The sequence below is a fragment of the Carcharhinus amblyrhynchos genome, chromosome 1, assembly GCF_965287045.1.
Source record: "Carcharhinus amblyrhynchos chromosome 1, sCarAmb.v2.hapA, whole genome shotgun sequence".
Taxonomy (NCBI): domain Eukaryota; kingdom Metazoa; phylum Chordata; class Chondrichthyes; order Carcharhiniformes; family Carcharhinidae; genus Carcharhinus; species Carcharhinus amblyrhynchos.
The window spans coordinates 172,239,595-172,267,465 of NC_137324.1; the positions used below are offsets into that span (position 1 = coordinate 172,239,595).

Consider the following 27,871-nt stretch of genomic DNA (forward strand, 5'->3'; position numbering starts at 1 on the left):
CCTCTCGCTATGTACTCTATGAATGGTATGCTTTGTCTGCACAAGAAACAATACTTTTCACTGTATACTAATACATGTGACAATGATAAATCAAATCAAATCACAATTTCAACAAAGCAACTTTATATAGGCTGATAAGATGTTCATTTGTTTATTCAGTGATAAAACGTGGGCAATGTTTGCACCGCCAGCATTTGTTGTCCATGACTAATTGCCCTTGAACTGAGTGGCTTGCAAGTTGATTACTGTGGGTCTGGAGTCACATGTAGGCCAGACCGTGCATGAATGGCGGATTTCCCTCCCTAAAGGATACTCATGAACCAGTTCCTTTTTCGACAATCGATGGTAGTTTCATGGTCACCATTTCTGAGATCAGCTTTCAATTTGAGATACTGTCGACTGAATTTAAATTCCACCAGCTGCTGTGATGGGATTTGTCCCCAGAGCATTAGTTTGGGCTTCTGGATTAACAAACTGCTGCTGGCCCACTAATAGCCCAATGCTAGGCATCACCTGGGGGGGGCCTTCATTTACTGCCCATCTCTAGTTACCTTTAAAAAGATGGCGGTGAGCTGCCTTCTTGAAATGCTAATACAATTGAGTGGTTTACTAGGCTATTTCAGAGGGCATTTGAGAGTCAACCACACTGCTTTGGCTCTGGAGTCACATGTAGGCCAGACCAGGTAAGGACGGCAGATTTCCTTCACTGAAGGACTTTAGTGAACCAGACGGGTTTTTCCAATAACCGACAATGGTTTCATGGTCACCAGTAGATTCTTAATTCCAGATTTTTTTTATTAAATTCAAATTCCACCATCGGATTTGAACCCGAGACTCCAGAGCATTAGCTGAGTTTCTGATGAATAATCTAGCAATAACGCCACTAAGCCATGATATATTTTAAGTATGTAAAAATGGAACGACATTATTAAGAATTGATATGCAGAGTGGTCACTATTTGGAGCAGAATTATAGCTACTTCCTCTGATTCAGATCCATTCATAGAATGATAGAATCCTTATAGGGCAGATGGAGACCATTCGGCCCATCAAGTCTGCACCGACAACAATTCCATCCAGGCCATATCCCCGTAACACCATGTATGTACACTGCTAATCGCCCTGACACTAAGGGGCAATTTACATGGCCTATTAACCTAACCCACACATCTTTGGAGTATGGGAGGAAACTGGAGTACTTGGAGGAAACTCATGCAGACACGGGGAGAATGTGCAAACTCCACACGACAGTGACCAGAGGCTGGAATCGAACCTGGATCCCTGGCCTTGTGAGGCAGTAGTGTTAACCACTGTGCCACTATGCTGCCCATTGGGTAATAAACCATGACTGGTAAAATTCACTTCACCCAAATGATCTTTACAGCTGTCAGACATAAATCATTCAGGCTGGATTCCAAGCGCAATGTGACAGCCGAATTGGTACCACATTGATTCACATTACTGTCCATTCGAGTGTGGCCTGCCTGTGTCAGCACTGCACTCTTCACAAAGTCTCTCAACTTGTCAACCACGTACGCAGCGAGACAAATTACTACACGGAAAAAGAAGAATCAATGGGGCCACTGGGCTTTAGAAAGTGTTATTCAATTAGTCTCACTCCTGTTCTTTTCCCCATTGAGTGTGCTGACTCTGAAAAACTGAAAACAAACCAAGGCAATAATCAAAGAAACCAAAAGAGAAAATGCTGGAAAATCTCAGCAGATCTGGCAGCATCTGTGAGGAGAGAAAAGAGCTGATGTTTCGAGTCCAGATGGCCTGTTGTCAAAGTCTTTGGGTGAAGAAATGTCTCCTCATCTCCGTCCTAAATGGTCTACCCTGAATCCTCAGACTGTGACCCCTGGTTCTGGACTCCCCCACCATCAGGAATATCCTCACTGCATCTACCCTGTCTAGTCCTGTTAGAATTTTATAAGTGATATTGAGAACTCTCCTCATTCATCTGAACTCCAGCAAAACTATCCTAACTTAGCCAATTTCTCCCCATACATCAGTCCCACCATCCCCGGAATCAGCCTGGTAAACCTTCACTGCACCCCCCCACACACCCCTCCCCACCTCTGAAAGCAAAAACATCCTTCCTCAGAAAAGTATGTTACCATTCCAACGAAACGACAGATAGGAAAAGACCAGCTGGTCCATCAAGCCCATCCTTGAGGAACAATATTTTAGGTAAGGGGATCAAAACTATACACAGTTTTCCAGGTGAGGCCTCAGCAACACCCTGTACAATTTTAACAATACCTCCCTATTTTTAAACTCCAACCCCTGTGCAATAAAGGCCAAAATGCCATTTGCCTTCTTAACCGTTTGTCAGACCTGAAACCAAAAGAGAAAATGCTGGAAAATCTCAGCAGGTCTGGCAGTATCTGTAAGGAGAGAAAAGAGCTGACGTTTCGTGCCCAGATGACTCTTTGACAAAGCTAAATGGCATAGAAAGTGGGAGATACATATATACTGTAGAGTGAAGGAATGAAAGGTGATGTACGAGGCAAGTTTTTTATACACAGAGGACGGTAGATGCCTGGAACTCGCTGCCAAGGGAGGTAGTGGAAGCAATTATGATAGTGACTTTTAAGGGGCATCTTGACAAATACATGAATAGGATGGGAATAGAAGGATATGGCCCCTGGAAGGGTAAGGGGTTTCAGTTCAGTCAGGCAGCATAGTCAGGCTTGGAGGGATGAAGGGCCTGTTCCTGTGCTGTAATTTTCTTTGCTGTTCTTCACTCTCTGTGAGTCACAGCCACAAAAACAAGGAGAAAAGCTAAAAGGTGCTAATGGCAGAATAGAGAGAATAGAAGGTTCACACTTCTAATCTTCCAAAGTGTGAACCTTCTAGGTTCTTTATTCTATCTACATACTGCCTTTCCCCTTGTTTTTGTGGCTATGACTCATCTTTCACTCCCCCACCCTGCAGTATAAATATCTGCGATATGGAGATGCTGGCGTTGGACTGGGGTAAGCACAGTAAGAAGTTTCATGAAGGTTGTGAGACTTCTTACTGTGTACAAATATCTCCCACTTTCTCTGCCTTTTAGCTTTGTCAAAGAGTCACCTGGGCTTGAAACCTCATCTCTTTTCTCTCCTCACAGATGCTGCCAGACCTGCTGAGGTTCTCCAGCATTTTCTCTTTTGGTTTCAGATTCCAGCGTCTGCAGTAATTTGCTTTTATGCTGTATTAAGAGGTAGGTTCAGGCAGCAACAAAACCATCACACTCTTCTCCACCATTCATGGTATTGTCACTGAACTAGTAATCCAGAGACCCAATGTAAGAGACCTGGGTTCGAATCCTGCCATGGCAGCTGGGGGAACAGGTCATGACTGTAGCTCAATCCATCGCGCAAACCAGCCTCCCATCCATTGACTCTGTCTACACTTCCCGCTGCCTTGGCAAAGCAGCCAGCACAGTTAAGAACCCCAGGCATCCCAAACATTCTGTCTTCCACTTCTTCTGTTGGGAAAAAGATACAAAAATCTGAGATCACGTACCAACCAGCTCAAGAATAGCTTCTTCCCTGCTGCCATCAGACTTTTGAATGGACCTACCGCGTATTAAGCTGATCTTTCTCTGCAACCTAGCTATGACTGTAACACTACATTCTGCACTCTCTCCTTTCCTTCTCTATGAACAGCATTCTTTGTCTGCAGAGCGCGCAAGAAATAATACTTTTCACTATATACTAACACGTGACAGTAATGAATCAAATCAAATTTGAATTCAAGAAAACATGTTTGGAATTAAGGATCTGCTGATGACCACGAAACCATTGTCAACTGGGGAAAACCCATGTGGTTCACTAATGTCTTTAGGGGGAAGGAAACCTGCTGTCCTTACCACCTTTGGCTTACATGTAACTCCAGATCCACCTCAACGTTGACTCTTACGCGTCCTCTGAAATGGAATAAATGCTGACCCATTCAACAACACCCACATCCTGTGAACAAATAGAAACAATATCTCGCCTCCAAGCACAATATTACCTGCCTATTCTAAATGGATACATGGCACTGGGGCGTTGCTGACTCACATAACATGGGAGGTGGGCTGGGTTGGTGGCAGGTTGAGGATTGTAGGGGGAAGGGAAGTGGTTTGGATTTGTTGCTTGCTTCGTACCATTTTGCATTGGTTCTGGTTGTTAAAGCACTGCGAAATCGAACGTAGCTGAGCAGTAAAAACCCAGGCCAAAATGCCATGGCAACGCCAAGGAAAAGAGCACAGTGATGTAGGAGACAGCAAGCGTCAATTGTAAAACCACAAGAGCAGATGCGTGGAGATCAAGCAAAAAAAAAAGAGTCTTGGAAAAGGCAGCTGCCGCCACATGAAGACGAGGAACGAGAGTTTCAAAGCATTGGGTTCGATCTTGAGCCTGTGCTCTCTGTCCATGAGACCGCTGCCAGGAGCTCAGTAGATGACCAAATTCGGAAACCTCAAATCTTGCCAGTGAGGTCGCAATCTCTGGTTTTTTTGCCACCCCTGACCGGCGGCGTAATCAGGTTAAAACCCGTAATGGGCAAGAACCCGATTTATATCCATTTCAATAGATTCTAATCTAATTAAAGGCCCCCTCCCTTAGCTAGATCTTAGCTTGAGGGAGCGGCACGGTGGCACAGTGGTTAGCATTGCTGCCTCACAGCGCCAGGGATCTGGGTTCGATTCCGGCCTCGGGTCACTGTCTGTGTGTCATGTTCTCTCCGGGTCTGTGTGGGTTTCCTCCGGGTGCTCCAGTTTTCTCCCACAGTCCAAAGGTGTGTAGGTTAGGTTGTTTGGCCATGCTAAATTGGCCCTAGGGTCAGGCGGATTAGCGGGGTAAATGAGGGTTGCGAGAATAGGAGCTAGTGGGATTGTGGTTATAGAACATAGAACATAACAGCGCAGTACAGGCCCTTCGGCCCTCGATGTTGCACCGACCAGTGGAATGAATCTAATGACCCTCTAACCTAAACTATTCCAATGTTATCCATATGCCTATCCAACGACAATTTGAACGCCCTGAAAGTTGACGAGTCCACAACTGCTGCAGGCAGGGCAATCCATGCCCTTACTACCCTAGTAGAAGAGTCATAGAATCCCTACAGCACATAAGGAGGCCATTTGTCCCATCGAGCCTGCACTGACAACAATCCCAGCTAGGCCCTAACCCCATTACACCACATAATTAACCCTCTAAGCTATGCATCCCGGGTCACGAGTTAGTTGGTACAGACTCAATGGGCCGAATGGCCTCCTTCTGTACTATAGAGATTCTATGATCTTCCCCCCACACTAGATTGTCAACCTGGCTGACGGTTCACTCAGACATAAACCTGTCGAGGGGATCCACCCTGGGGTGCAAAGGTCACTCTTGCCCCTGGGGGAGAGGGGCATCGCCAGGTAGCACCCTGGAACTAACTCTCCTGGCTCCGTCCCCTGGCATAGGTTATGTGCCGTAGGATCAGTGCCGGGGCAGACCCTAGGGGGAGCCTCACGTGCGGGGACTGATTTATTTGTGGTGGGGGTGCGGGGAGGGGGGGCGGTTGTGGTAGCAGACTCTATGGGCGATGGGGATGCTGGCGAGGATCAGGGCGGGGTAGAGGGGGCCTATATTGGGATGGGGGAAGACCACAGATGCCCCCGTGGTGGAGTGAATGAGGGGCGTGGAGGGGAAGGAGGGATTAATTTTTGTCTCAGGGATCAGGGCCACATGATCTCAGTGGAGCTGGTCCCAGTTCCAATAGACCCCGTCTCACCACAGTGATGGCGCAAACCACGTCCATTATTTTTGGCGGTTAAATAAACAGTACTTTGAGGGAAAACTGGCCAGCGCAGTTGCAGAATTCCACGCCAGTTTTCTCTTCAGAGATGATGATCTGCCAAATTCTCATAAGATTCCACCCAAGGAATAATTTTGACCCCCCCAGCGAAAGCCTTGTCTGCCGTGAGCATACATTGGAGTACTGTGTGAGTGGTGCTGGTGTTCTACACTGTTGCTTGAAGCCTGAAAATGTGCCGTGCTTCAATTTCCTGATGGTTAGCCCTCCTGGCAGGAATCCAATGAAAGAAATTTCATTTCTATCGCATCTTTCAGCTTCTCAGGATGTTCCAAAACAGACACACGGAGAAAGACAAAATAGAAACATTATAACAAAGAGCTAGCAGAGGCATGAAGAGCTGAATGGACTCACAATATGCTGGAAGATTCGAAGAGTCAGAAGTGAAGTTAAAATTTATTTATCAGTCACATGTAAGGCTTACATTAACACTGCAATGAAGTCACTGTGAAATTCCCCTAGTTGCCGCACTCTGGCGTCTGTTCGGCTCAATGTACCTAACCAGCACATCTTTCAGATTGCAGGAGGAAACTGGAGCACCCGGAGGAAACCCACGCAGACACGGGAAGAACGTGCAAACTCCACACAGACACTGACCCAAGCCAGGAATCGAACCCCTGTCCCTGGCGCTGTGAGGCAGCAGTGCTAACCACTAGGCCGCTGTGCCACCCTAAACTAAAGGCACAGCAGCTTGGTGACCTCGACACAGGTTCTGGCACTGGTCTGTATATGAAAGGGCCACTCCTTTCCTCTTTTCAGATGCTGATTAGCCTCCTCCAGGTCTATATCATTCTGAATCCAACCCTGACCCAACTCGTCAACTTCTGAAACTGACTCCCCAACACCACTCCCTCCAAACCCCTCATCATTTGTGCTTTTATAACCTCCAGACTGACTACTCCAATGCTGTGCTGGCTGGCCTCTCAAGCTCCATAAAGTTCAGCCCATCCTAAACTCCACTATGCCTGGATGCTTACTCACACTATAGAATTCATTGAATCCCTACAGCGCAGGAGGCCATTTGGCCCATCGAATCTACACTGACTCCCTGAAAGGGCATCTTACCCAGGCTCATGCCCTGCCCTATCTCTTAACCCTGCACATGTACCATGGGTAACACACCTAAGTGTTTTGCTTGTCCGCTTGGGAGTCGACTGTCATCGAATCATAAAATCTCTACAGTGCAGAAATGGTCATTTGGCCTTTGAGTTTGACTTTCTGATGAAGTATCTCACCCAGGCCCTCCCCCCTGCCTTATCCCCATAACTGCACACATTTACCAGGGCCAGTGCAGCTAACCCACATGTCTGGAGGAAACCAGAGCACCCAGAGGAAACCCACACAGACACGGGGAGAACATGCAAACTCCACACAGACATTCACCCAAGGCTGGAGTTGAACCTGGATCCCTGATGCTAAACACTGTGCTGCCTGCTGCCACGAGATCCCATCAGCCCATTTCCCCCTGGGTGGTTGACCTACACTGGCTGCCAATGCACCAACACATTGAATTTAAAATTCCCAGCCACGCTCAATTGCCTCCGAGGACCTTGCTCCCTCTATCTCTGAAACCCTGTTAACCTTTCCAGGCCTCTGCATTCCTGCAATTCCGGTCCCTCGTGCATTCCCAATTTCAATCTTTCCATCACTGGCAACTTAGACTCTATGAAATCCCAAAAGCCTTGTGCCTCACAATCCTCTTTCAAGAACATAATAACATAAGAACATAAGAAATAGGAGCAGGAGTAGGCCATCTAGCCCTTCGAGCCTGCCCCACTATTCAATAAGATCATGGCTGATCTTTCCCGCTTTCTCCCCATAACTCTTAACTCCCTTGTCTGTCAAAAACCTATCTATCCGTGACTTAAATATATTTAACGAGGTAGCCTCCACCACTTCAACAGGCAGAGAATTCCAGAGATTCACCACCCTTTGAGTGAAGAAGTTCCTCCTCAACTCCGTTCTAAACTGCTCCCCCCTTATCTTGGGGCTGTGCCCTCTAGTCCTGCTGTCCTTTTTGTGCGGGAAGAATCTCTCTACCTCTACCCTATCCATCCCTTTCATTATCTTATACATCTCTATAAGATCCCCCCTCATCCTTCTAAACTCCAACGAGTACAGACCCAGTCTATTTAGTCTCTCTTCATAGTCCAACCCCCTCATCTCCGTTATCAGCCTAGTGAACAAATAATCAATGTCAGGAGTGGGATTTGAACCCATGCCTCCAGAGGAGACTGCGACCTGAACGCAGCGAAAAATGCTCTTTAAAGATACTCTTTAAAAACCCATTTCTTTGTCCAAGCTTCTAGTCGCCTCTCCTAATGTTATTTCATGTGGCCTGGTGCCAAATATTGTCTGATCCTTTGCAGCACCTTGGGATATTTTACAATCAGAAAGGGAAATGCAATATCCGTTTTAGCACCGAAATGCTTCAGTTCCAGTCACAAAATGGCAGCTTCTCCCCATTCCCCGGAATAAGAGAAACCTTCCTTCAGGAGTTGGATCGTTTGTGGAATTAGAAATTCAGACGGGAAGGAAAAGCGATATCTCCTGAGCGAAGCAGACTGCATTTAAACAAATTGACTGCCAGTTGACTGCAAAGTGAGAGAACTCTCGAACAAACAGATTGGATTCAGAGAACGCAGTCACAGCTGACAGCCTTGTGAAGGAAGTGAGGGAAAGAGAGAAAAAGGATATAGCGTGATGATTTGTGAGCAGTTAGCTGAACCGTAGATTTTGCAATGAGGGAGTTCTCTAGATTGTTTATCTCAGCCCCGAGAAATGCCAGCTTCCAAAAAGCCGAAGGCAAGGAATCCAAGGTTAGATCTCCATTTAATTACATACAGCTCCTGCTCTGCCCAAGACCGCAAGGCACTACAAAAGGTTGTGGATGCAGCCCAATCCATCACGCAAACCAACCACTGACTCTGCCTACACTTCCTACTGCCTCGGCAAATCAGCCAGCGTAATTAAGGACCCCACACAGCCCAGACATTCTCTCTTTCACTTCTTAAGAACATAAGAACTAGGAGCAGATTTAGGCCATCTGGCCCCCTCTAGCCTGCTCCACCCTTCAATAAGATCATGGCTGTTCTTTTTGTGGACTCAACGCCACTTACCCACCCGCTTACCATAACCCTTAATTCCTTTACTGTTCAAAAATTCATCTACCCTTGTCTTAAAAACATTCAATGAGGTAGCCTCAACTCCTTCACTGGGCAGGGATTCCACAGATTCACAACCCTTTGTTTGAAGACGTCCCTCTCCCATTGGGAAAAAAGATACAAAAGTCTGAGGTCACGTACCAACCGACTCAAGAACAGCTGTTTCCCTGCTGCTGTCAGACTTTTGAATGGACTTACCTGGCATTAAGTTGATCTTTCTCTATGTCCTAGCTATGACTGGAACACTGCATTCTGCATTCTCTTGTTTCCTTCTCCATGAACGGTATGCTTTGCCTGCATAGCGCAAGAAGCAATACGTTTCACAGTACACATGGGACAAAAATAAATCAAATCAAAATTAATTCAAATCAGCTACAGTGACGAATGTGGCAGTGGGAATACTGTGGCCTGCAGAATAACCAGCTGAAAAAGGAACCTCAGTCACTTGTGCCAGAATGACAGACCTGATCACTTTGACCCACAATATCACCTTGGCTCACTGAGTATCATTCTCAATTCAAAGGGTTGTGGATTCATGCCCCAGTCCAGAACCTCTGCAGATAAGCAACTCGATGCAGCACTGTGGGAGTACTGCTGTGTTGGAGGGGGCTGTCATCACAATTACAGGCTACACATTTACAGCACAGAAACAGACTTTTCGCTTCAATCATCGCATAGTATTCATAGCATTCCCTGCGGTGGAGGAGGAGGCCATTCGGCCCATCGAGTCTTCACTGACTCTCCAACAGAGTCTTAACCAGAACCCCATCCCCCATTCCGCCCTATGCCCGTAGCCCCACGTCTGTGACACGAAGGGACAACTTAGCAGCACGGCAGCCCAGCAGTTAGCACAGTGGTTCTGCTGTGAGGCAGCAGTGCTGATCATTGTGCCACTCTGCTGCCCCAACTGAAGAAATTGTTTCGAAGATGAGTCATAACTCATCTCCACAGATGCTGCCAGATGTGCTGCATTTTTCACACTTTCTGAATATATTTTAAACTTTAATCTGTCTGCATTGAAACAAAAGCCTGAGATACAAAAAGATGCAAAAGTCTGAGGACACACTTCTTGGCGAAGATCAAGTGTAGTGTCGACAAGCTGTACGTGGTTGAAGCCATTAGGTTACATTTTAGCTTAATTTGAAGCAAGTTTTAAAAGCAGCATCTCAGCCTTTTGGCTAAGATGCAAATGAGATCAAGGCTTGGAGGAGGAGTTCAATCACCTTGGACCATGTAGATCAAGCCCAAGACAGGAGGTGAGAACCCTGTCTTATCAGCTTGGATCGGGAATAGAACATAAAACCCTACAATGCAGAAACAGGCCGGCTCATCGACACAATCCCACCCAGGCCCTATCCCTATATCCCTACACATTTACCTGCTAATCCCTCTAACCTACACATCCCAAGACACTAAGGGGCAATTTTAGCATGGCCAATCAACCTAACCCACACATCTCTGGACTGTGGGAGGAAACCAGAGCACCCAGAGGAAACCCACGCAGACACGAGGAGAATGTGCAAACTCCACACAGTGACCCAAGCCAGGGATTGAACCCAGGTCCCTGGAGCTGTGAAGCAGCAGTGCTAACCACTGTGCTATCGTGCTGCTCCAAACTTGTTGAGACTCTGAATTGGACTAGGTTGGATTGAACTGGAATAAAAACAAACAAAAAGAACAGCTTCTTCCCTGCTGCTGTCAGACTTTTGAATGGACCTACCTCGCATTAAGTTGATCTTTCTCTACACCCTAGCTATGACTGTAACACTACATTCTGCGCTTTCTCCTTTCCTTCTCTATGAACGGTAAGCTCTGGCCATATAGCACACAAGAAACAATACTTTTCACTGTATGTTAATACACGTGATAACAATAAATCAAATCAAGATGGATATGAAAGATCCCATGGCACTGCTCCTGATGTCTTGACCAACATTCGTCCCTCATGAGGTATTTAAATAAAACAAATTGACTCATTAAATGCATTTATCCTCACAACAATTAACAATGAAGTGGTTGTTTTGTGTTGGACAAATTGTAAGCTTAATTCATAACTTGGAGAACCCAGAATTCCACATGGTGCACAGATTTAAGATGAGGTAACAGAGAAAGCGAAGGCTGAAAGTATAACCTTCAAGAATCAATATACAAATTATAAGCATCTGAACAGCTAATCAAGTACATGACCCATAATTACAGGAACTCTCTTATCCTTCCCCCCACCACCCACTCTCCCCCGCCCCCACCGCACCCCCCACACTGTGACTCATCTCCTTTCAACAAGACTGGCACATTACTGATCAAGGTAACCTGTAGTTACTGGAGGAGGCAGGGGTGTACAGGAATATTGTCTTTCGACCTTGTTTTTCATTAGGGAATCATTTTGAAAAACAGGATACGGAGAATTTCTGCTCCCCCAGAAGGTTCCCCTTCCTTCCTCTCACTGCCTGAGTTCTGATGCTTGCTCTGTCTCAATGAAGTCATCACCGTTTTCAACTTCCCCTATTCTCCTTGCTCTCCGTACAGCTGTGACCGTGCGGCCAAATTCCCCTCCAAATCGATTTTTAAGTTTGCTGACGATAGCACCCTGGTAGGTCAGATCTCAAATAATAATGAGACAGAGCACAGCAAAGAGAGAATCTGGTGTACTGATGCGATGACAATAATACTTCCCTCAATGTCAACAAAATAAAGGAGATGGTCATCGACTTCAGAAAGCGTAGCGGAAAACATGCGCCTGTCCACATCAATGGGGACAAAGTAGAAAGTGTCGAGAGCTTTAAGTTTTTAGGTGTCCAGATCACCAACAACCTGTCCTGATCCCCCCATCCTGACACAATAGTTAAGAAAGCCCACCAACGCCTCTACTTTCTCAGAAGACTAAGGAAATTTGGCATGTCAGTTACGACTCTCGCCAACTTTTCCAGATGCATTCTTTCTGGTTGTATCACAACTTGGTATGGCTCCTGCTCTGCCCAAGACCGCAAGGAACTACAAAAGGTCGTGAATGTAGCCCAATCCATCACGCAAATCAGCCTCCCATTCACTGGCTCTGTCTGCAATTCCCACTGCTTTGGAAAAGCAGCCAGCATAATTAAGGACCCTACGCACCCCAGACATTCTCTCTTCCACCTTCTTCCGTCAGGAAAAAGATACAAAAGTCTAAGGTTACATACCAACCGACTCAAGAACAGCTTCTTTTCTGCTGCCATCAGACTCTTGGATGGACTTCACTCTAAGCTGATCTTTCTCTACACCCTAGCTATGATCGTAACAATACATTCTGCACTCTCTCCTTCCCTTCTCTATGAGCAGTATGTTTTGTCTGTATAGCGCGCAAGAAACAATACTTTTCACTGTATACTAATACATGTGACAACAATAAATCAAATCAAATCGTAACAGATGGTGCATGGAATGCAATGCAAAAGAAGGAACACAAAGAAAATGACAAACTTGCATTTATGTAGTGCCTTTCACATCCCAAAATCCCTTGCCATGTATTACGCAGCATTGCTCAGCCAATAAGGTACTTGTGAAGTGTAATCACTGATGTAGGAAAGTACAAATGGCAACGATATCACTGATTAAGCGATAAATGGAATGCGGACATTGCTGGCTAGGCCAACATTTTTATTGCTTTCAACCATTTGCTTTTCAACTGAGTGGTTTGCCAGGCCATTTAAGGGGGTGTTTAAGAGTTAACCACATTGCTGTGAGTCTGAAGTCACATATAGATCAAATAAGGGCAGCAGATTTCCTTCCTTATTGTTAGGTGCATTGGTCATGCTGAAATTTCCGTTAGTGTACCCAAACAGGTGCTGCAGCGTGACGACTAGCGGATTTTCACAGTAACTTCATTGCAGCGTTAACGTAAGCTATTTGTGACCCTAATAAATAAACGTCCAAAACTTTTCTCTAAAGGACATTAGTGAACCAGGTAGGTTTCTACAATTGTTTCTTGGTCATCATTAGACTTTTAATTCCAGATTTCTACTAAATTCAAATTTCAATATCTGCCGTGGTGGGATTCAAACCCGGGTGCCCAGAGCATTGCCCTGGGTCTCTGGATTACTAATCCAGGGAGAATACACTATGCTGCCTCCTATTTGCCAGTGAACAATGCCAGTGCACCAAGGCTTGGTTAAAAACCCTTTTATCTAACCAAAGTTCAAGGGGACAACTCGAGATTTATCAAGAAAGGGAAGTACATAGAAAACCCAACCCTGAAACAGACCACTTATTAATGATCCACCAATGGTATTGCAATCTTGAATCCTTTCAGTACAAATGTGAGAGAGATGCCAGTCCATCCAGCTTGTCCAATACAGTTGCCATATCTTATATCTCAGAATATTTATATCCCTCACACTTTTCCAAAAGTCATGTGATCAGTTTGGTGAGACCAATAAAATCTTGGGGAAAAAGAAATCTAGGAAACTCTGCCCTAAATCCCTTCTCCCAAGCATCCAGGAGCTTACTCTAGCCTGAGTTAATTGTGGTAATATACCCTTTGTAGAAAGTAATTGCCAATCCAGATGGCAATAAGCCCAGGTCTTGTTTGATGAAGTTCAGAAAATTAATGCCCACCACACAATTTGGCAATCTGTTCCAGAGAACTTCCATTCTTTGGAAAAATAAAACACCGCATGGCTATGTTCACCATAAAACTGAAAAATCCCACCCAAGGTCAACAGACATTTGCATGGTTTGCTCCCCCCCACCCCCTGCACCCTCATCCGGCCATCCACTACGATTCACATGGTGGATGGGGATGGGAAAATACCCTTCAATTCCAGATCTGACCTTATAAAACTTCAAATTGTGACCCCCGACTCTGGAATTCTGCTGCCACGCCCGCTACAGGAATTGGAACAGGTGAGGGGCAGACAATGGGAAGATCCGTTGACATTGGGCGGGATTTTCCGATCTCAGCTCGAGCGAGGACGCAAACTCCCACCCCTGATCTTCCCTCGGCTAGTTCACTGTAACAACCTCTGAACTGGAACACAATCCCATTCGCATTCAGTACACATCACGCACCATCGCTGTATGCACTGATAGCTGCTGCCTGCACAGAATTCAATCTAACTGAACCAAATTAAACCCTCAAAGATTACTTTATAAAAAGAGGAAAAAGCACAAAAATCATTGATCTTGATTGATATTAAGAAAGCATTGAGAGTGAGGCAGAGTTTGTAAATGGATTTAACTTCCCCTGCACATTTTGTGGATTTATCCAAACTTTCCGATTGCATTAAACCATTGTAATTATTCCCAGGTATCCTATTTTTCTCTCGGTAATTCAATTTTTTGAAAAAATCAAAGGGCTTAGCACATGGTGTAATTTTACTTTCAATCATATTTTATTTGGCTGCCAGGCATCTAAAGGGCTGCATCTCGAAAAGTAGCCACTTCTAATACTGTGTCACCCGCAAACAGAACTGAACATGAATAATGATGGAGGGTCATCCAGACTCTAAAGATTGGCTCCATTCTATCTCTCCACAGATGCTGTCAGACCTGCTGAGATTTTCCAGCACTTTGTCTTTCAGATTCCAGCATCTGCAATATTTTGCTCTTATCTGAATGATCAATTCACACGTTTATCCAGGACTCAGCCAGACATAGCTCCAGTGTCTCTGAGCCACAGGGACCTGGATAATTCCAGGTTCAACCCACGATGTGTCAGCTGGAAATCTCTGGCCGTTCACGCTGGTGGGATTCTCCAGTCCCGCCGGCTGTGCACCCCTGCTTGTGGGTTTCCCACTGACGTGGGGTGGCGGGACTGCAGAGTCCCGCCGCTAGCAAACAACGCGCCAACTCCCGTTGATGGGAAACACGTGGTTAGAGGCCGGAGAATCTCACCCGTCCTGTTTGTTATCTCAGCCAGTGTGAAAGGAATAAAAAAAATCTGCATTTAGATAGCGCCTTTCCTCACTATATGAGATAGCCCAAACTCTTCCCAGCCAATGAACCACTTTGAAGTGTAGTCACTGGTGTGATGCAGCCAATTTGAATGGAACCCAAGTCACTCCCACAAACAGCAATGCGATAATGGCCAAACAGTTTGTCCTTTTGGATAGTCAGAAGCTTTTTCCCCAGGGTGGAAGAGTCAATTACTAGGGGACATAAGCTAAGGTGCGAAGGGCAAGGTTTAAAGGAGATGTACGAGGCAAGTTTTTTTTTACACAGAGGGTGGTGGAGGTATGGAACTTGCTGCCAGGGGAGGTAGTGGAAGCAGATACAACGGTGACTTTTACGGGGCACCTGGACAAATACATGAATAGGATGGGAATGGAGGGATATGGTGCCCGGAAGAGCAGGGGGTTTTAGTTCGGACGGGCAGCATGGTCGGTGCAGGTTTGGTGGGCCGAAGGGTCTGTTCCTGTGCTGTAATTTTCTTTGTCCTCTGTTCTTTTCATGTTGGCTTGGGGCTAAGTACTAGGAAAGACAATGCCAGTGCGTCTAGACTTAATTAAAAATCCTCTTATCTGCCTCGTATTTCAGAGAACAAAGCAAACAAAAAAAAACAGAATTGGCTCAGGAAAGCTCACTGGGAATGATGCAGAATTGGAAGGGCTGCTCTTGTGCCAATATCCTGCTGGGCTGTACAATCTGCTGTGTTTTGCAGGTGGAGAGGCTTATGTCCTTTTTGTACCGTAGCCTGAGCCTAGAATTTAATGCAAAAATACTGAAGAATGAACACCGAGCACAATTTTGCTGGTACCATTCTTTCCACCTTGTTCCCATCCCAATGCCCCATGAGTGAAGGAGGTCTTCAAGTAGCTTTTAAAATTTTTTTTGCAGTGCTTAATAGCAATTTTTTTAGAATAAACTACAAAATTTAATTTATTTGTATCATCTTCCATTTTCACTTTATATTTAACTCAGCGCTTATTTTTTAAAAAAAATTTAACTGTTTTTGAAGTGCCTCAGATCTAGTATTTCTAGTTGAGATGACCTGCCAAGAACAATATCAAGCATCAGACCATATGCGCAGACCTTTGTAAACCTACCAGCCAAAGACAGGCTCTGCAGGCAGTCAGTCAGTCAGTCAGTGGCATAGATTTTGCCATCTGTGGCAAGGGCAACTTGAAACACAGGGATAACATCGTTGGTGGTTTTTAGAGTTACCTTTATTCTCAGCTATAATGCCTGTGATTCGTTCTGTTAGCACTGGAATGCCGACTAAATTACTGGTCACGCACATTTATCGAACAGATGATTAATGCGTTTCTCAGCATGAACATTGCTTTCATCTTCTCTTCACTCATAGAATGACACATCTGTCCAAACCTCAAAAGGTGAAGGGTGGTGGGGGAAGAGGATGAAGACCATTCTAGGAATCACTCAGCGACCTCAAAGCGCTTCAACTTGAATGTGGCAACTGTAAATTGCAGCTTGAATGTGTGCTCTATTGAAGTACGCTTTTCTACGTGAGGCAGTGTGAGAACTGAAGGTTTCACCTGGTTGAGAAGTTATCTGTGGAACAAGTTTTTTTTAATTCATTCGTAGGACATGGGCATCGCTGGCTGGCCAGCATTCATTATGTGGAGATGTCGGCGTTGGACTGGGGTAAGCACAGAAAGAAGTCTCACAACACCAGGTTAAAGTCCAACAGGTTTATTTGGCAGCACAAGCCAAATGTGGACTTTGACCTGGTGTTGTGAGACTTCTTTCAGCATTTATTGCTCATCCCTAGTTGCCCTTGAGAAGGTGGTGGTGAGCTGCCTTCTTGAATCGCTGCTGTCCGTCTGCTATGGGTTGACCCACAACGCTGTTAGGGAGGGAATTCCAGGATTTTGACCCAGTGACAGAGAAAGAACGGCCAAAATATTTCAAAGTCAGGATGGTGAGTAGCTTGGAGGGGAACTTGCAGATGGTGGTGTTCCCATTTATCTGCTGCCTTTGTTCTTTCTAGATGGAAATGGTTGTGGATTTGGGAAATGCTGTCTAAGGATCTTTGGTGAATTGCTGCAGTGCATCTTGTAGATAGTACACATTGCTGATACTGAGCATCGGTGGTGGAGGGAGTGAATGTTGGTAGATGTGATGCCAATCAAGTGGGCTGCTTTGTCCTGGATGCTGTCCAGCTTTTTGAATGTTGTTGGAGCTGCACATATCCAGGCAAGTGGGGAATACTCCATCACATTCCTGACTTGTGCCTTGTAAATGGTGGACAGGCTCTTGGGAGTTCAGAGGTGAGTTATTCACCACAGAATTCCTAACCTCTGATCTGCTCTAGGAGCCACCGTGCTTACGTGGCGAGTCCAGTTGAGTTTCTGGCCAATAGTAACCCCAGGATGTTGACAGTGGGGGATTCAGTGATGGTTACACCATTGAATGTCAAGGGGCGGTGGTTAGAGTGTTTCTTACTGGTGATGGTCATTGCCTGGCATTTGTGTGGCACGTATGTTACTCGGCACTTGTCAGCGCAAGTCTGGATACTGTCCACTTCTTACTGCATTTGAACACGGACTGCTTTAGTATCTGAGTTGCGTTCAATTGAGCAGCCGCTGTGGAACAAGTTGACAGTTAGTGACCTGAAATCTCGAGCTACTCACCTGACAGACAGGTACAGGTTCACACTTCCAACTTGCTAGGAGTCTGACAAAAATTTATAAAGTGCTACACACGTGGATTCAGAACATTTCCACAATGACAATGGTTAGCACTGCTGCTTCACAGCACCAGGGACCCGGGTTCTATTAACCTTCCTGGTAATACTGACAGAATATTTAATATCTGTGTCCAAATTTTCTGAAGACTGGTATGACATAGAATGGAACTACGAGGAGAAATATCGAAACATAGAAGATAGGAGCAGGAAGAGGCCGTTTGCCCCTTCGAGCCTAGTCCGTCATTCATTACGATCATGGCTAATCGTCCAACTCAATAGTCTAATCCTGCTTTCTCCCCATAACCTTTGATCCCATTCACCCCAAGTGTTATATCCAGCTGCCACTTGAATACATTCAGAGTTTTGGCATCAACCAATTCCTGTGGTAATGAATTCATTGAGAAGCTGGATAGGCTTGGGTTGTTTTCTTGAGCGCAGAGAATGCTGAGGGAGGGATCTGACTGAGGTGTATAGTATGATGAGGGGTAGAATCATAGACTCCTACAGTGCAGGAGGAGAGCATTCAGCCCATCAAGTCTGCACCGACCTCAATCCCAACCAGGCCCTATCCTCCTAACCCCATGCATTTACCCTAGCTAGTCCCCCAGACGCTAAGGGGCAATTTAGCATAGCCACCTAAGTAACCCACACATTTTTGGAGTGTGGGAGGAAACCAGAGCACCCAGAGGAAACCCACACAGACACGGGGAGAATGTGCAGACTCCATACAGACAGTGAGCCAAGCCCAGTAATCAAACCCGGATCCCTGGCGCTGTGAAGCAGCAGTGTTAACCACTGTGCTACCATGCCACCATGGTAACTGGGTGTTTTTAAAGGCAGAGATAGATAGATCTTGACTAACAAGGGAGTCAAAGGTTATTAGAGGTAGATGGGAATATGGAATTGAGACCACAGTCGGATTAGCCATGATCTTACCGAGTGGTGGAACAGGCTGGAGTGGGGCTTGTGGCTGGCTCCTGCTCCTAATCCTAATTTGTACGTTCGTCAGAGTTAGCAGAATCACAGGTGTAAAGGGCCTCCCTTGTGGCTCTCTACAACGGCATTACTATTGTAGAAGAGGTGAAGGGAAAAGCCCTTTTGTTTTTAAATGCATTCCAACACCAACCTCAAATTACAGTATGATCCTCCGTGGTGAATAATTGCTGACGGGTGCTCCATTCATCGATTACAGGAAAATGGTGCACTTATCTTTAAGCTGCTTATTTCACTGCCAGTTTGTCAAGTGCTATGGCTCAAATATTAACCGCAGAGATAGGGTATTTCTGAAAATATTCAGGGGGTAGCTTTAGGTTTTTGAACATTGTTGTATTGAGATTGAACGCCGGCTTGTTCAGCCCCCAGATATTACTCAGTTCTGTTGCAAGTATGAAATGTCACCCTGCAACACAACATCAGAATTGATTCTGTTAAAGAGGCAGCTGAGCTACTATATCCTCAGTGAGACATCTCATCAAACACTTCCTGCAGGTACCAAGACACCAGTGGCCAGCTAATGGAAGCAAGTATTGAAGAAGTGAAGGATTTATGCATGTTTCAGGGAGGCTCTCTCCTTCAAACGCAAGGAACACAACATGTCATAGGATTGGAATTCTGGAATGATACAACACAGCAGGAGGCTATTTGCCACCACACCCCCCAGATGTCTGTGCTGGCTCTATGGTTGAGCTATCCAACTAATCCTACTCTTTCACCAGAACCCTGTCATTTTTTTTCCTTCAAACATTTATCCAATTTCCTCTGAAACATCACCGTATGGATTCTATTCTTCTGTTAATAAAACCAAAGATCCTGGGTGCTCTTCTTTAAAAAAAATACTCGCATAGGATTCTCCCAAGCTTCAAAACAGGCAATGTTGCATAAACCAATTGTGGGAGCCATGGTGGCACAATGGTTAACACTGCTACTTCACAGCGCAAGGGATCTGGGTTCGATTTTCAGCTTGAGTCACTGTTTGTGCTGAGTTTGCATGTTCGCCCTGTGACTGTGTGTGTTGTCTCTGGGTGCTCCCTTTTCCTCGAACAGTTGAAAATCTGCACTAATTAGATGCTTTGGCCATGCTGAATTCTCCCTCAGTGTACCGAACAGGAGCCGGAGTGTGGCGGCTGGAAGATTTTCACAGTAATTTCATTGGTGTGTTAATGTAAGCCTACTTGTAAGGCTAATATAAATAAACTTAAATCTTATCCAGGTGCTGACATATTTACCAAAAACCACTGAATATAAGCTGCTCTAAGCTCTGAATTTGGTTTTGAAGCTCATCTCAATAGTCTTACCATGAAACGTGACCTACTGATGCTGTGTCACATATCTTCTCTGGCTCTAATTAACCTTTTTTCAAAGCACACATGATGTTTTTACTACACAGCGCTAAGGGTGAGTATTTTCCACTATCAGATGTTTTCCCAACTCCTAGGTGTGCATCAATCTGAAGAATGCAAACTACTGCTCAAATACTGCCTGCTAACTAATGCCAGAACAGGGAGTTAAATATTCCCATGAGAGATGGTTCACTGTGATGCCGATGTCTAAAATAAGTTAAAGTTTTTAAAGATTAACATTTATTAGTGTCACAAGTAGGCTTACATTAACACTGCAGTAAAGTTACTGTGAAAATCCCTGAGTTGCCACACCTGTTTGGGTACACTGAGGGAGAATTTCACATGGCCAATGCATTAAACAGCACATCTTTCGGACTGTGCAAGGAAACTGGAGGAAACCCATGCAGACACTGGAAGAACATGCAAACTCTGCACAGAGCCGGGAATCAAACCTGGTTCTCTGGCGCTGTGAAGCAGCAGTGCTAACCACTGCATAATCAAGCCCATCCTGAATGTTTTGTGTTGCTATTATCAGCTTTGCTTAGCTCCTGTTCTCTATCATGATTGAGAAATGGTTCTTAACATAACCATGCCATGCTTGAGTAATCCTATGAAGCCTTTGGCCATTCACGTCTCCCAAGAAATAAAAGATTATGTTCAGATGATGGTGACGTCAAACACTGAAAGCTCACTGCCATGTAAAAGGAGTACAACATTCAATAATGTCCAGACCAACGAGATTTGAGGGAGGTGGGAATATTGTGGATATTACCCCGGCCAAGGTGGGGGAGAATATAAATTGAAATGAATGTTAAAAAGCGAACCTGTTTCACCAATTGATCTTTCTTCACCAGTCCGGTAGCAGCTGCAATGTTCCCAGCTCCTTCCACTGTTTTCTGAGCAACTGTAGACATTCCTGTCACCACGGCTCCTCCTACAAGAGACGCCTGCTCTTTGGTCTTCTCAGCCACTGAGAAAATAACCAGAGGAAATAGTCTGTCTGATTAAAAACTCACAGTTCCAGCAGGGTCATCCTTCCCAGCCATGCACAGAAATGCCACAGAAACAGTACCAGCCACAAATCCGTCAATTTTTTTACATCCATTTTTAAAAGTTTTGCAATTTGCAGATGAGAAGAATTTATTAGAACACCAGTCAACAACGACTTGCATTTATACAGTGCCTTTAACATAATAAACCCCCAAGCCCTAAGGTTCTTCATCACTGAGCCATATGTAAGCATGCGAGGAGAAGTGACCTGAAGCTCCTACATGGTTACGTTTTAAGGAGAATCCTAGAGGGAGAAGGGAGAGTTTTCAGCAGAGAACTCCAGAGCAAAGGGCCTAGGTAGCCAAAGGCACAGTCACATAGAAAAATGGAAAATAGGAGCTGGAAGAGACCATTTGGCCCTTTGAGCCTACTCCACCATTTGTTATGATCATGGCTGATCACCAACTCAATAGTCTGATCCTGCTTTCCCCCCCATGCACTTGCACACTCACTCAACTTGTCCAAGTCACACCGAAGCATCTCTGCGTCCACCTCAGAACTCACCCTCCCACCAAGCTTTGTGTCATCACCAATGCCATTCCATTTATCAAGAGTACTCTTATTATTCCTGCCTGACAAAGGATCATCTTAGTCGACATTTATCCCTCAGCCGACCTCAAAAAGTTAACCTGGGAGAGAATTCCAGGATTTTGACCCAGCGACTGTGAAGAAACAGTGATATATTTCTATGTCAGGGTGGTGAGTGGTTTGGAGGGGAACTTGCAGGTGGTGGCGGTGTTCCCATGTATCTGCTGCCCTTGCCCTTTTAGATGGAAGTGGTCCTGGGTTTGGAAGGTGCTGTCTAAAGATCCTTGGTGAGTTGCTGCAGTGCATCTTGTATGTAGCACACACTGCTGCTCCTGAGCGTCAGTGATGGAGGGAGTGGTTGTTTGCAGATGCGGTGTTAATCAAGTGGGCTGCTTTGTCCTGGACAGTGTCAAGCTTCTTGAATGTTGTTGGAGCTGCGCACATCCAGGCAAGTTGGGAGTACTGCATCACACTTCTGTCTTGTGCCTTGGGATGGCATGGTGGCGCAGACATTGCTGCCTCACAGCGCCAGGTACCTGGGTTCAATTCCCGGCTTGGGTCACTGTCTGTGTGGAGTTTGCACGTTCTCCCCATGTCTGTGTGGGTTTCCTCCGGGTGCTCCAGTTTCCTCCCATATTCCAAAGTTGTGTGGATTAGGTGGATTGGCCATGCTAAATTCTCCCTCCTGAACAGTGCTGGAGTGTGGCACCTAGGAGATTTTCACAGTATCTTCATTACAGTGTGAATGTAAGCTACTTATGACTAATAAATATATAAAGATGGTGGATAGGCTTTGGGGAGTCAGGAAGTGAGTTACTCGCTGCAGTGGTCCTAGCGTCTGACCTGCTCTTGTAGCCACTGTGTGCTGCTTTGTTACCACATTCCCCAAGGTGCTTTGATGAAGTGCTTTTGGATGCACTGAGCTTGTGAAAGAGCCAACACGAATGCAAGCTCTTCCTCCCTTTGTAACAGTAAGATGGGGCAAGAAGTCAAGCTAAATTGATACCAGCTTGGAATACATCCCTTTGCTACTTCTTATCCCCAACTCGCAGCAAGTTGAACAGATGGCCACAAGTCTCAGCAGCTTAGGCCAAGATTACTGCCTGCCCCACAGAGGGCAGCCAATTTTACATTTTTGTTTTAAAGAAATGATGAGCTGGATGTATTGGCTGCCAGTTTCCTGGGGTCCCCAATCCAGCCTCCGCAAAGGGAGAGCTTTGTTGAGCCATGGCAATCACAGAAACTGGTTTGCGGAACTTCATCCACGCAAGCCTGACCAACACAAAATTCAGTGGTTATAGGACCTTAAAAGGGTTGTGAGTGTAAGAGAGAAAATGATTTGACCTTCATCATTATATATGTATTCTTTGGTAGTTAATCAAAACTGGAGAATTTGCATTATCAGGAGTCAAAATCCCTCTAATAGTTTATGAATAAGGGAAAACTAGTGTAGATTACCAACTTCTCTGCTACTGGAAACTATTTGGGAGCTGATAGCTTACTGGTATTATCGGTAGATGATTAATCAGAAACTCAGCTAATGTTCTGGGGACCCCGGTTCGAATCCCACCACGGCAGATGGTGGAATTTGAATTTAACAATATCTGGAATTTAGAATCTACTGATGACCATGAAACCATTGTCGATTGTCGGAAAACCCATCTGGTTCACTAATGTCCTTTAGGGAAGGAAATCTGCCGTCCTTACCTGGTCTGGCCTACATGTGACTCCAGAGCCACAGCAATGTGGCTGACTCTCAACTGCTGTCAAAGGGCAACTAGGGATAGGTAAGAAATACTGGCTAGCCAGCATCGCCTACAAGTGGATAAAAAAAAAACTTATGTCATCGAGACAATAATTGTGTGTCGCTCAACACTGTCAGTGCTGGGTGAGTCTTAATCTTTTCACATAATCCATATAATTCAACAGTTCAGAAGGAGGCCATTCGACACATTGAGTTTGCACCAACCACAATCCCACCCAGCCCTATCCCCATAGCCCCATGTATTTACTCTAGTTAGTCCCCCTGACACTAAGGGGCAATTTAGCATGACCAATCCACCTTACCTGCACATCTTTGGACTCTGGGAGGAACCCAGAGCACTGGACGAAACCCATGCAGAAGCAGGGAGAATGTGCAAATTCCACATAGACAGTGACCCAAGATGGGAATCGAATCTGAGTCCCCGACGCTGTGAGACAGTAGTGTTAACCATCGTGCTACCATGCACCCATTTGACTACCTCTTGACACATTTCCTTTCCTCATTCCCTTGTGCACAGTGGTACCTTAGCATGATCCTCCAAATCCAGTGACAGGATAGCTGGTCCAACAGCAGCATCCTTGCTCATGCCAATTTGCTTAACATCAAGGTGTTAATCACACAAAACCAGCTCCACTGCGTGGGACATGTTCCTTGAATGCCTGATACCAGACTCACAAAGCAATTGCTCAACTCAGAACTTGGTCATGATACGGGCGGCATGGTAGCACAATGGTTAACACTGCTGCCTCACAGCTCCAGGGAACAAATTCTTAGATGACTGTGTGGAGTTTGTACATTCTCCCTGTGACTGCATGGGTTTCCTCTGGCTGTTCCAGTTTGCACACACAGTCCAAAGATGTGGAGGGAAGGTGCATCGACCATGGAAAATTGCCCCTTAGTGTCCAAAAGATGTGTAACTTAGATGGATTTGCCATGGGAAATTTGTGGGGTTATGGAGATAGGACGGGAGTGATGGCCTGGATAACATGCTCTTTCAGAGAGTTGGTGGAGACTTGATGGGCCAAATGGCCTCTCCTGCATCGTAGAGACTCTACGAATTGATGAAAAGGGCACAGGTGGAATACTTTTCTCCTCAAAATATCCCCAAAGAAATCAAACATCCTCATTAACTCATGGGAGACCTTTACCTGAGACTGACCAAATGGAGAAGGGTTCATTGGGAAGGCACTGACCATATTGAGAGGGGCATTTGTGGAGATGATTTTGAGGCATTGGAGGGAGCATGTTGATCTCCAAATAACCCATCCATCCAAACCTTCAAGCACCACCTGCCCCACACGGGTTAAGTCTGCAACCCTTTGGTCTGAAGAGACAGATGAAAGCCTGTTGACACTGGAGTGGAAATGAAAGATCATTCAGTCTGGACTGTGGGTGGCTTTTTGAAAGAGCAGCCATGTTTAATTCCTCATAGCTTTGTAAGGGCGGCACAGTGGCAAGCACTGCTGCCCCCCAGTGCCAGGGACCCAGGCTCAATTCCGGCCTTGGGTAACTGTATTGAGTTTGCACTTTGTTCCCACGCTCGCATGGGTTTCCTCCGTATATTCTGGTTTCCTCCCATACTCCAAAGAGATGCAGGTTAGGTTGATTGTCCATACTAAATTGCCCCTTACTATCAGGGGCCTAGCACTGTATATATGTGTGGTTACAAAGATAGGGCCTGGGGGCGGTGGGGGGGGGGGGGGGGGAGGCGTTGTCACTGCAGGCTCAAAGGGCCGAATGGCCTCTTTCTGCACTGTAGAGATTCTATTCTACTCTGTTCCATAATAAAAGGAAAATTGGAGCCACTGCAAATTGATCCAATTCAGAGTCTACAGATCGGACACTGGATTTATCAGCCCTTTCAGAACTGGGGTGGGAGCAAGTCATCCTCCATCCCGAGAGATAACCTGAGATGAAGAAGAGTGTGCCTTTGTGCCGGCCAACATGTCTCAAATGCTTTTTCAAAGGGAATTGAAAAGGAGGTTGCTACTGCACTAAGTTGCTTTTGCAATATTTCAGTGAATGGTATTTCATTTTTAATTAAGATTCATTCGATGAAACCAGGGCCCCAGATAATTGGCACAGAGTAAAGTTTAAAAAACTTATTAAATGTCAGCAGGTTGTGTAAAGGAATCTGGACTTGAATCCTGACAAGCGCATCTGAGGCATTATACTGTGGGATATCTCTCCCACAACCATTGCCAAAAACAGCTGCCCAAGAGAATCTAACTGTGGTTCTGTAAAGTTGCCCTCCCCAATGCTCTTAGCTCCTTGCCTCCCTTCTCCTACACTACCGACATCAGAGATCAAAAGGAAAAAAAATGCATTTTATATTAACTGATGGTTCACCATCACTGTTTTTTTCATTGCAAAAGAATTTTGTTTTATATCATAGAATCCCTACAGTGCAGAAGGAGGCCATTCGGTCCATTGAGTCTGTACCGCCCATAATCCCACCCAACCCCTATCCCGTAACCCCATACATTTACCCTGTTAATCCCCTGACACTGGGGTCAATTCAGCATGGCCAACAAACCTAACCCACATATCTTTGGAGTGTGGGAGGAAACCAGAGGACCCAGAGTAAACTCTTGTAGATACAGGAAGAGTATGCAAAGTCCACACAGACAGTTACCAGAGGCTGGAATTGAACCCAGGCCCCTGGTGCTAAGAGGCAGCAGTGCCAACCACTGTGCCACCATGCCATCTCTTTTGCATTGTTAGCCAAGACTAGATGAACACACTAGCCCACGGTTCAATAATCTGGCTTTTTTGTTTGAAATAGACACCCACATGAATTAAAATGAACATCCTGCTGGCTTATTTCATCTGTCTGTAAATTATATATTTAGAAAAAGTGCCTTTCAAGAAATAGTTCAGATGAGCCTTTTTATGAACAGGAATTAAAAATAACCGGGTTTGAAATTTCTGTATCAAAGCCATTAATTTCAAATGAATCCGGAATAAGAAAAGCAAACGTTTAACACATCACTTTCACAACATTGCTCAGCACAAATCCGACACAACAACACTGGCTACTTCTAAAAATAATTCTGTGGCTGGGAAGTGCTTTGGAAACTGAAAAGTATTCCTGTTTTCTTGCATTCAGATGGCTAAATATGATTCTAGCAGGGAGAAGGCAGGAGCTTTGAAATCCCCTGTGTAAATTAAGTTAAAATGGCAAATGGAATCCTTGGCTTTATCAATAGGGACAATACAATACAAAACCTGGAATACTGGTGTAAAGGGAGACATGTCACTGAAACATTGTGCCCTGCACTCATCAGGATAAATCCAAGAATTCCAAATTTCAAACAATTGCAACAATTTATACAACAGGAGGAAAGGGTTGATTGGTTGACAAGTCAACCCTGATTGAATCATAGAATCATACAATGCAGAAGAGGCTCTTCAGCCCATCGAGTCAGCACCAACACATGAGAAACACCTGACCTCCCACCTAATCCCATTGACCCACACTTGGCCCACTGCCTTGAATGTTACGACGTGCCAAGTGCTCATCCAGGTACTTTGAAAGGATGTGAGGCAATCCACGTTCCCAGGCAGCATGTTCCGAACGGTCACCACCCTCTGAGTAAAAATGTTTTCCTCACATCCCCCCTAAACCTCCTGCCCCTCACCTTGAACTTGTGTCCCCCACGTGACTGACCCTTCAACTGAGGAGAATAGCTGTTCCTTATCCAACCTGTCCATGTCCTTCACAATCTTGTACACCTTGGTCAGGTCACACCTCAGTCTTCTCTGCTCCAACGGAAACAACCCAAGCCGACTCAACTTCCCTTCATAACTTAAATGTTCCATCCCAGACAGGATCCTGCTGAATTCTCTCTGCACCCTCTCCCAGAGCTGCACACAGTACTCTAGCTGTGGCCTCACAAATACAACTCCAACATGACTTCCCCACTTTTATAATCTATGCCTTGATTGATAAAGACAAGTGTCCCACATGTAAACATTCTACTAGCATGCCCTCCTGTCTTCAGAGATCTATGGACAATCATGCCAACATCCCTTTGTTCTACAGAACTTCCTCGTGTTATACTGCTCATTGAAAACTTCCTTGTTAAATTACTGCTCCCAAACCTCACACGTGGCTGAGGCATTCACATGGAGAAAGCAATGGAGAACTATAGGCTCCCTCAGCTCCAGGAAAAAAATGCAAAGCTTGATCATGTTACTTTTTTTGCAAAAAATGGGTCCCCCCCCATATGAATGCATGTCACTTCTGACAAACATAAATGTATGAGATGGGCTGATTATCTTAAATAGGGTGTTCTGTCATAACAAAACCAAGGAGGGCATGCAAAAAATTTATAAAACACTTGTTTTGCTTCAGCTTGAATGATATGTCCAGATCTGAGCATAAGAAGGAATGTCAAGGCCTTAACAAGTATTCAGGGGAGATTCATTAGGATGGTTTCAGGGTTGAAGGGTTTCAACTAGGGGTGGCATAGTGGTTAGCACTGCTGCCTCACAGCGTCATGGACCCAGGTTCAATTCCAGCCTTGGGTGACTGTCTGTGCTTCCCTTAGTTGAAGGGTCAGTCACAAGGG

At 45.3% G+C, this 27,871-nt stretch overlaps 1 protein-coding gene across 1 annotated transcript in view; it reads right to left on the bottom strand.

Annotated features, from left to right (window-relative positions):
- The window catches only part of LOC145350834 (alpha-synuclein-like), a 98,244-nt gene that overhangs the window by 54,319 nt on the left and 16,054 nt on the right, over positions 1–27,871 (bottom strand). The window contains exon 4 of the mRNA XM_080200191.1: positions 20,779–20,924. Within this exon, the coding sequence (XP_080056317.1) occupies positions 20,779–20,924 (146 nt within the window). The remainder of the gene's footprint in view (positions 1–20,778; positions 20,925–27,871) is intronic.